This window comes from Maniola hyperantus, chromosome 27 (genome assembly GCF_902806685.2).
Source record: "Maniola hyperantus chromosome 27, iAphHyp1.2, whole genome shotgun sequence".
In the NCBI taxonomy this organism is placed as follows: domain Eukaryota; kingdom Metazoa; phylum Arthropoda; class Insecta; order Lepidoptera; family Nymphalidae; genus Maniola; species Maniola hyperantus.
In genome coordinates, this window is record NC_048562.1 from 6400132 (window position 1) to 6410867 (window position 10736).

At 39.3% G+C, this 10736-nt stretch overlaps 2 protein-coding genes across 2 annotated transcripts in view; one reads left to right on the forward strand and one right to left on the reverse strand.

Annotated features, from left to right (window-relative positions):
* Window positions 1-10736, forward strand: part of LOC117994782 (aldo-keto reductase AKR2E4-like) — a 231412-nt gene that overhangs the window by 79966 nt on the left and 140710 nt on the right. The window lies entirely within an intron of this gene.
* rhea (Talin_middle and talin-RS domain-containing protein rhea) overlaps window positions 1-10736 on the reverse strand; it is an 86248-nt gene that overhangs the window by 67420 nt on the left and 8092 nt on the right. The window contains exons 10-19 of the mRNA XM_069508027.1: window positions 9045-9217; window positions 8338-8499; window positions 6684-6778; window positions 5836-5924; window positions 4349-4468; window positions 3786-3924; window positions 3432-3512; window positions 3002-3126; window positions 1888-1989; window positions 669-1809 (exon numbers count right to left, since the gene is read on the reverse strand). Coding sequence (XP_069364128.1) covers window positions 669-1809; window positions 1888-1989; window positions 3002-3126; window positions 3432-3512; window positions 3786-3924; window positions 4349-4468; window positions 5836-5924; window positions 6684-6778; window positions 8338-8499; window positions 9045-9217 — 2227 coding nt within the window. The remainder of the gene's footprint in view (window positions 1-668; window positions 1810-1887; window positions 1990-3001; window positions 3127-3431; window positions 3513-3785; window positions 3925-4348; window positions 4469-5835; window positions 5925-6683; window positions 6779-8337; window positions 8500-9044; window positions 9218-10736) is intronic.

The window sequence follows — 10736 nt, forward strand, 5'->3', positions numbered from 1 at the left end:
ATTATAATTGAGTTAATTTGTGATTATTAATTAATCATACTTATCACTGTTTAAAGTAGATAAAATTTTATGATTGTTTAGTATATTTTTAAGATTTTTGAATATTATTTAAAAAATCCTACATACCACGATAGTAAATTATTAATTTATTATATCTTTAATTTTAACGAAAAATTGTTAGAAGAATATTTATTATAGATTACAAATGCTGTGATGCTATGATTGGCTGAGATATTTTCGCGCCATTCAAAAATGAGATTTCTGCGCAGGTACATTGGCGTCACTTATAAAAGTGGTAGAACTACAGAGATGGTGCAGTCTAAGGTTGAGATCTATAGAGCGCACTTTGACTTTGCTCAGACTTAAGATTGAGTTAAAACGAGACAGATTTATGCGAGATGTATAGCTGTGTCTCGTTTTAACTCTATCTTAAGTCTAAGCTAAGTCAGAGTGCGCTCTACAGATCTCAGCCTAAGAAGTTTCAACTTATTGAGAGAACGTATCAAGACATGTTCCGTTGACTATCTCGATACCATCATCGCAACCTAAATTATTCAACAACCACTGAACAAAAATGGCTAACAAAACGAAAATTAACGCCAGAATCAGCAGAATATTCAACCAATTATCTTTCCAAACGTCTTTTAACTGCAACTCTATGCAAATACAATTCTGGCAACATTTTAGATCAGTACGCGGGCATCTTTTGTTACAAAACTGGCAAAAACCTTGGATGTTTTCTTGCGTAGCTAAAAATGTTGGATTGTAAACTATTCTGATTTCTGTTTTGCCTTTAGGTGTAGTACTAGAAGCATTATTTAAATGAACAGTCGTTTCCCTTTCTCTATGCTCTGTAGTAAAATACTTCTCGCTTCTTTTGATAAACGTTTCGAAATCATCCCTTTTCAAATTTAATTCGTTTTTAGTAAAGCTAGCTTCAGATGTTTCCATAAAAGTCTCTGTTGTTGTCAGAATCCGATTGTATTTGTCTAGGTTAAACAATTTCATGTTTAGAGCCCCAGATACTTTCACGTCTGGGCCGGTTTTGGTTATATCGTTTCTTATGCTGTGACATTCAATTTTTTTGTCGTTTAATCGATTGAATTTGTCGTTTAGATCGTTTTTGTCGGCGTATCGATTGAATTTGTCGTTTACGTCGTTTTTGTTGCTGCCCGATTGGAAGAATTGTTGCCTTAAAATTTCGTTTTTCGTGCGTCTATCTAGATTTATATCTGTGTTTGAATTATTTTTGGGATTGTCTGCAAGATTTTGTCTATCAAAGTTTACGTTAACATAGTCGTGGTTAGAGAAATCTTTTTTGAAATTGACATTGACGTAATCGTGATTGGAGAAATCTTTTTTGAAATTGAAAATTTTGTCTGAAATAGTTTTAGGGTACAATTTTGGATTCGCGTCACTTACATCCGAATCTTTATCTAAATTTCTATTTTCTGCAATACTTTTATCAACTACATTTTTGTCCTTTTCTAAATAACCTTCGCAATTGAACAATATCGCTTCATAGTCATTATTACTTGAATCGACTGTTTCTGAAGCATTTTTCTTTACTTGGTTTTCCATTATTACATTATTTAACTCATCAGCATCATTAAATTGTCGTTTGAACACCTTATTACAATATTCTACACTCCTATAGTATTCGCTGTCAGTTTCTTCGTCAATTATATCAAGCATTTTACCCAAATAATTACTAGTATCTATATCTTCATATATACCGTCGTCTTCATATCTGTTTGTGTGTTCAGCGAAATCCGCTCCGTATTCCTGGTTGTTTTTCCCGAAGAAAACCTTATAGAAATTGTCATAGCAATAGTTTAGTTTTCTGTATACGAAGGACTTTTTACGTGTGTCGCTAGTGTTGGTTACCTGGGTTTCCTTGTCTTCTTCAGTTTCCTCTCCAATGGTGTGGAGGACGCTGGTGGAAGCTTCTCCGATTCTTGAGGCTGCGTTGAGGAGATTCTGGCGTGGCTGAAAATGGAGAATATTTTGGTTAGGTTATGTTTTCATAAGACATTGCTAGGTGTTTAGTACTTTTAATTTTTATTTAATTTAAACACAACACAACACCCTTTGTCCAAATTTTAGTTTTATATTTTAACTAGCTTATGCTCGCGACTTCGTCCGCGTGGACTACACAAATTTCAAACCTCTATTTCACCCCCTTAGGGGTTGAATTTCCAAAACTCCTTTCTTAGCGGATGCCTGCGTCATAATAGCTATCTGCATGCCAAATTTTCAGCCCGATCCGTCCAGTAGTTTGAGCTGTGCGTTGATAGATCAGTCAGTCAGTCAGTCAGTCAGTCAGTCAGTCACCTTTTCCTTTTATATATTTAGATTAAAATCAGTAAACAATGTAGCCACTTCCTAATATGGAAAGCCAATAAAAACTGGCAACAACTGCAGTACTATCATTCATGATTCGCAATCGGTACACACTTGGCGACTCGAACAACCACAAGGCATCTGCAGATACCCCTTATCAAAAAGGCATCTGTAGATAACCCTTATCAAAAAGCCATCTGTAGATAACCCTTATCAAAAAGCCATCTGTAGATAACCCTTATCAAAAAGCCATCTGTAGATAACCCTTATTAAAAGGCGTCTGTAGATACCCCTTATCAAAAATGCATCTGTACATAACCCTTATCAAAAAGGCATCTGTAAATAACCCTCATCAAAAAGGCATCTGTAAATAACCCTTATCAAGAAGGCATCTGTAGATACTTTTAAATTTACCAAAAATACATCTGTAGATACGCTTTATCAAAAAGGCATCTGTAGATACGCTTTATCAAAAAGGCATCTGTAGATACCCCTTATCCAAAATGCATCTGTAGATACTCCTCATCTAAAAGGCACCTATAGATACCCATTATCAAAAAAGCATCTGTACATACTCTTTATCAAAAATACATATGTGGATACCCCTTATCTATCACCGTAATAAATGAACGTAGGAAACATGGAAATAAGTTTTTACCTCCTTGGTGTCTGGCTCGGCCGCCTTCAGCAGATCGGAGAAGGCAGAGCACAGCTTCCGCGTGGCGTCGAGCAAACGATCTCCGTTCTGAGTGTCGTCCATTAGCGCCGCGATCATTTGGACACCTTTTGATACACGAAACTTGTTGAAACATCAATCTTATATATAGTTATTCTAACAGCCGTACTCAGAGTCGCTTAATCGTTACTTAAGTTTAGTTAAAACGAAACAGAGCTGTATCTCTCACATAAATCTGTCTCGTTTTGACTCAATCTTAAGTAACGATTAACGACTCTGAGTGCGGCTGTAAGTAACAAGATAAAGTTCAAAAAAAGTATAGTTCGTTTCATCGAGTTTCAAACAGCAACGCTTCTGAAGAAGTTTCAATTCAACTAAGAAACAAAGGCGTTAGGTATATATCGCGACTCACCCTTGGTCATCTCGGGCAGGTTGGTGGTGATGGTGGTAATGGCTGCGCCCACTGCCGTGTGGTCCACTTCTTCTGTAGGACCTGGAACAATCACATTCATATTATACAGCCGAAAGTTTGTTACTCTGAGCTTTCTTAAGAAAGCTAAAAGAGCTATGTGCCGAGTTTCTCTACGTGATCAATGAGGAAATGAGAAGATCCGTAGAACTAGAGTACGCCTACTTTTTAACCCGGAATATCAAAGAGTTCCGGCGGGATTTAAAAAACGTTACACATTAATGTAGAAAAAAGTTTTCTAGCGCGATGGATCTCTATAGAGCGCCATCTAGTTTGTGTCATGTGCAATAAACTTACCAGCAGTAAGAGTGACGACTTGCGCGGTGGCGGCGTTCATGGCCGCGATGTGTGACGTCACGACTTGCTTGCTGCTGTCCATTGTGGCGCGCATCCATTTCACTGACCCAGCGTCGTGACCCAAGGCAGGCAGGGCGGTCTGTGACGAACAAACAAACATAATAGATGGTGTACCCTTATCCGCGGTTGAACTACAACTTGTGCGGTTATAGCTGATATCTAGATATTTAAAACGAAAAGGTGGCTGAGTGACTGACTGATCTAAAAACGCACAGCTCAAACTAGTATATCTTCTATATATATAAAAGGAAAAGGTGACTGACTGACTGACTGATCTATCAACGCACAGCTCAAACTACTGGACGGATCGGGCTGAAATTTGGCATGCAGATAGCTATTATAACGTAGGCATCCGCTAAGAAAGGATTTTTGAAAATTCAACCCCTAAGGGGGTGAAATAACGCTTTGAAATTTGTGTAGTCCACGCGGACGAAGTCGCGAGCATAAGCTAGTTATAAAAAAGGGAGTTCCCTAAGGATGACTCTTTAAATATATAAACTTACCCTGGTCAGCCCCTCTTCAGTCTGCTTGATAATCTCCTTGCCGCTGGTGATAGTGGACAACAGTGCGCGCTGGGGCTCCGTCAGGACGGACGTCACCTTCGTCTGCTGCACCTGAGTGGCCTGGAACATTCGTACACCATACTTGAATATTCTTAGTCCCTTTACGCACTGCATCAAACTCAAAGCATATTTAAAATGGGAATCAATGTACACTTTTTGATTGATGATGAAGGGTCTTCTCGATCGACCTAAGTCAATCGGGGTGCGGACCTCCCTACCCGGGCATTTCCTCTCAGGTAACACATTGTTACCTGGGTCCTTGTTATGGCCTGGTAGGCCACGGTCTCGTCTTTCTTTGGCGTAGACCTTATTGTGGTCTCTCCGTGAAGTGTCAAATCCGGTGGAGTCGTCAATCTCTTGCGTCGTCCTTTTTGATTTATCCCGACAGATGGCGCAAAAACGAACCGGCCATAGAGGCAGTAACATCTGTGGAGCCGGCTGTCAAACGTCATCATTTTTATCAGGTATTTAAACCTCCCATCGACCGAGTGGACGATCGAAAGCATTATCTTATACAGTATACTTTAGAAAACCTATAATACGCGACAGGTCGAGATGACATTAGTGGTATGAGGCAGGGCTTCTCCACCCTGATTGCCATCTCGACCTGTCGCGTACTAGAATTATATAAAGTTTCAGTAATGTTAGGTACCTACACAACCAATCTCGAACACTGTTAGATCCATGTTAGCAAGCATGAAACAAAACAAACTTATGTTAGTGAAGAGTTATTTTTTCCAAAAAATTAAAAATACTTCAAGATACAAGGGAAAGATGTAATTTTGGCTTTTCTTGTATGCAATAAGCAAACGAATGTAAATAAATAAAGTTTTTTTTAAATAATTCTTAGTCTAAGAGCTAGTATATTAAAACTCGAATGGTTTTAAATGAAGTAGGCATAAAACATAAATTTTGAGAACTAGCCGTATTGGTCTAGGTGTTAACTGTCATGTCAAAAGTACAGTTCACCCGAAGGACTAAAACCTTTGATGAATGATTACGATTTTATACCTACTATCTCTATGACTAAAATGTACTTTAGAATGACAGTTGACGTTTAGAGCAAACATGGCGAGTGAGTTATCAAAATGTATGCACTACACATTATGCATTTTTTAAACTATTTTTTAAAACCATTGATAAATAACAATGTATGTATGCATAAATTAAATAGTAAATGCATGTATGTAAGTGACATAAGATAAGTTTAGGCTCAAGCAAAAACAGCAAACAAAAGAAAAGAAAACAAGCAAAAACCAATCAACCTGGCGCTTAACATTAAAAACAGTTGGGATTTTTTTAAAATAGTTCAATAATTTATGTATATGGTATTAAAAACAGTTTAGGCTAGCAGAAAATCAAAGGGCAAGCAAAAGCAATAAAAAAAACAATCAAGCAAAAATTAAAAAAATAAACTCAGCACTAACAGCGGGCGGCGCGTGTCCGGTCAGCACCTGTCCGGACACGGTGGTTTGCTGTGCGCCCGTCACGTGCCCCACCGCGAACGGCTTCGCACCTAACGCAACAGAACAAAGCTTTCTAGTCACTGGCTCCTACACTATATCGTTCTAAGAGCTTTCATTATGTAAAATTGTTCAGAGGAAGCATCTGCAGCACAAAAAAAACCCCGCCAAGTGCGAGTCAGACTCGCGCTGCGAGGGTTCCGTATTTATTCGACATTTTGCACGATAAATGAAAAACTATAATGCATAAAAATAAATAAAAATCTGTTTTAGAATGTACAGGTAAAGCCTTTCATTTGATATTCCATTTGGTAGTTATCTTACTTTAAAAGTTGAAAATACTAATTATTTGTTTATGAACACATTTTAATGTATTTTTTGTGATGCAACCACAAGTTTACGGTTTTCGGATTTTTCCCCTTACTTTTGCTATAAAACCTTCGTAGGACGGCGCCACATGTGCGCATTGACTGATAAAAATAGAGAACGACATTGCGGACATTGGAAGTGACCACGTGAAATCAAATCTAAATAATTCTCCGAAATCAGTACCCTTATTATACATGCGAAAGTGTGTTGGTTTGTCCTTCATTCACGTCGCAACGGTGCAACAGATTCACGTGATTTTTTGCATAGGTAGTAGGTACCTTGAGAGTGTCATAGGCTACTTTTTATCCCGGAAAAGCAGAGTTCCCACGGGATTTTTAAAAAACTTATTCCACGCGGACGAAGTCGCGGGCATCAGCTAGTATATAAATAATATGGCGTCTGTACAAGTTAGAGGTAATATGTAGTGATAGTGGTGGGTATACCTTCAGCTCCAGGCCTCAACACGGCAGGCTTGGCGACCGAGGTAGTGTTGACTTTGCCCGAGGCCTTCAGCGTGTCGTGCTGGATTATGTTGGCCCTGGAACAAAGACAACGTTTATTTCTATTTAAACAGGCTGTAACCAGTAGGGCGATTGTCTAAAACGTGCATCAATCATTATTACAATCTCAATGAAATGAAAATGAAAATCTTTTTTATTCGTATAAACTTTTACAACTGCTTACGAATAGTCGGATGCATCTACCACTGGTTCGGAATGCCTTTCCTGCCGAGAAGAACCAGCAAGAAACTCGGCGGTTGCTCTTTTCAAATATTTAATATAGGTACAAGATTATGCCATGTATACAAAAGTATTTGCAGTGTTGTGCGTTGCTGGAACGAGCTGCAGGTCAAATCCACGCTCTTTTATCATTTAGATAATCTTCAATTGTGTAATATGCTTTTTTCAGGAGCATATTTTTAATAGATTTTTTAAACTTGTTTTAGAACAATTGTTCTGATTGGCTGAATTTGTGTGATTCTTGTTGCAACAATGCATTGTAGCCAATAGAGAGCGAGCGTTAAACAATCAGAGATGATTGCGATCGTGACATTGTAGCTGCCATTCTCCCGCAATCGCGCAGCTAAACGCTAGCGAAAACGACGACAGGTGATGGTACTTAACTGATAACTAAAAACGCGAAGAAAAAAGAAAGAAAAATAACCCATATTTTTAAGTTCACAATATACTTAGCAAATAAAACATCTGACTGACGCTAGAGGTTAACGAACGTTGCGTAAGTAGGCCACTCGGAAACAATGCCGTGTCGTAGGGGGGGATTTAACCTGACTTTATTTATTTATTTATACACTAGCGCTTGGCTGCAATCAGATCTACTGGTAAGTGATGATGCAGTCTAAGATGGAGCGCGCCTGTCTAGGAGATGCCTATTCACTCTTGCCTGGAACGACCGGGGAAAGTATTCTTAACTAACCACTACTAACTAAACCTTACAAATATTATATACATACAAATTATACAAATACAAAGCGACCCCTACTAATACTAACCGACCCCTTTCATTACTAAACTGTGACATATACTTTTGTAAGTTAGCCCCCAGTATTACGAAGCAACCCCTACAAATATTAGGCGACCCCTACTAATACTAACCGACTCCTGCTTGTTTGAAATGACTCCTATATTTAGTAAACTGTAACACTTACTTGCACAAGCTAGCCCCGAGTATTCTAACCAACCTTTACAAATATTAACCAACCCCTCCTAATACCAATTGATCCCTTTCATTACTAAACTGTGACATATACTTTTGTAAGTTAGCCCCGAGTATTACGAAGCAACCCCTACAAATATTAGGCGACCCCTACTAATACTAACCGACTCCTGCTTGTTTGAAATGACTCCTATATTTAGTAAACTGTAACACTTACTTGCACAAGCTAGCCCCGAGTATTCTAACCAACCTTTACAAATATTAACCAACCCCTCCTAATACCAATTGACCCCTTTCATTACTAAACTGTGACATATACTTTTGTAAGTTAGCCCCGAGTACTACGAAGCAACCCCTACAAATATTAGGCGACCCCTACTTATACTAACCGACCCCTACTAGTTTTAAATGACCCCTACTCACTTGGAAGGTGACACAGAGTCCTCCAACATAGCGGACCCCTCGTCCCCCTCAATGCCGAGATGGTCGCGCGCGCGGCGCTTGCGCACGATGATGTCGATGTACCCCGCGATCACTTGCAAGATTTGTTCCGCCTCTGTCGTTTGCACCGAGTAGTATTGGTCACTGAAACAACATTTTATTATTACGTAAACGGAAAAACGGAACCCTTATAGGATCACTTTGTTGTCTGTCTGTCTGTCGGTCTATCAAGAGGTTTCTTCATTCAATTCAATTTCATGATTCTAGGTCAACGGGAAGTACCATGTAGGTTTAAAGGGTACTTCCCGTTGACCTAGAATCATGAAATTTGGCAGGTAGGTAGGTCTTCTAGCAGACCTTCGGGGAAAAATCTGAAAACCGTGAATTAGTGGTTACATCACACAAAAAAAATTAAATTGTGGTCATAAACTAATAATTAGTATTTTCAATTTTCGAAGTAAGATAACTATATCAAGTGGGGTATCATATGAAAGGACTTCACCTGTGCATTCTAAATAGTTTTTGAATTATCGTGCAAAACGTCGAAAAAATACGACTGTGGTACGGAACCCTCGTTGCGCGAGCCTGACTCGCACTTGGCCGGTTTTTTCAAAACTGTCTAAAAGCAAAATTATTTATAAAAATGTATTATCTATCTGTTCAAATATTTTAAAAAAAAAGTACAATACCTGTAGTCCCCAAAGTCCAGGGTGAAGGTGTTGGGGCTGGCGCACCAGCGCCTCACGGTGGTCAGAGGCCAGGTCTGCAGGATCTCTTTGGTCTTCTCGTCCAGCCGCAGCACGGAATCCTTGGTGACCCCGAGCAGACGAGGCACTAGCTTGTTTTTGCCTTTCATTTTTTCCTGTATCAAAAAACCAGTTGATAATAGCACTGTCCAGGGTGGACAGATGACATTAAACGAGTGGTAGGGAGCTGCTGTATTTAGGCGGCGTACGGCCGTGACATATTGTGGAAGTCCCTACAAAAGACCTAAGTCCAGCAGTGGACGTCTATCGGTCGACGATGTTGACAAGATCACAGTCAAGGGCTATAATTTTATTAAGTCTCTACATAGTCTTCTAAATATATAAAAGGAAAAGGTGACTGACTGACTGACTGACTGACTGACTGACTGACTGACTGACTGACTGATCTATCAACGCACAGCTCAAACTACTGGACGGATCAGGCTGAAATTTGGCATGCAGATAGCTATTATGACGTAGGCATCCGCTAAGAAAGGATTTTTCAAAATTCAACCCCTAAGGGGGTGAAATAGGGGTTTCAAATTTGTGTAGCCCACGCGGACGAAGTCGCGAGCATAAGCTAGTATAAAATAAAGTAGCTTCCCGCGTCTGTATGTATGTATGTATGAACGCGTAGATCTTTTAAACTACGCAACGGATTTTAATGCGGTTTTCACCAACAGAAAGAGTGATTCAAGAAGAAGGTTTATAGCTATAGTTTAATTTTCAAAAAATTAGAGATCCCTAGAGAAATTGAAATAATGTGATTTAGGTCGGAAAAAGTCCTCTCATTTGAGAGTTTCCGAGGCAATGACACCTCAATGACAACACATTAGTATCTACATTGCACCCATGCGAAGCCGGGGCGGGTCGCTAGTGCTTATTATTTCGCCGAATCCTCGGTTGGGCAGCGTTCAGGAAGCTTCGAGATGTCTTGTCCAAAATTCCTCAGTGCTTGAAGAACAAAGCCTCAATAGCTCAACGGGTAAAGGAGTGGACTGAAAACCGAAAGGTCGACGGTTCAAACCCCGCCCGTTGCACTATTGTCGTACCTACTCCTAGCACAAGCCTGACGCTTAGTTGGAGAGGAAAGGGGAATATTAGTCATTTAACATGGCTAATATTCTTTAAAAAAAAAAAAAAAAAAAGAAGTCTTGGAACAGTGCGTGTTGCCAGTGATGACATATGGATCCGAGACATGGTCTAACTATGGGCCTCATAAGAAAGCTCAGAGTCACTCAGCGGGCGATGGAGAGAGCTATGTGCGGAGTTTCTCTACGTGATCAATGAGGAAATGAGTACTCGTTTCTATAAAACAACTTAAAATTTATGTTGAATGTAAAACTTCGAAACCAGTTTTCGCTAATTCCATAAAAAAAATTCGTTCTTACCTTAACATAAAATAACGCGACATACGTCTTGTTTTTATTTGTTAGATCTGTGCACTCTATGAAGCTTTCTATAAAACAACTTAAAATTTATGTTGAATGTAAAACTTCGAAACCAGTTTTCGCTAATTCCATAACTAATTCTTTCTTTCTTACCTTAACATAAAATAACGCGACATAGCTGTGATAGCCTAGTGGTTAGGACGTCCGCCTTCCAATCGGAGGTCGGGGGTTCGATCCCGGGCAC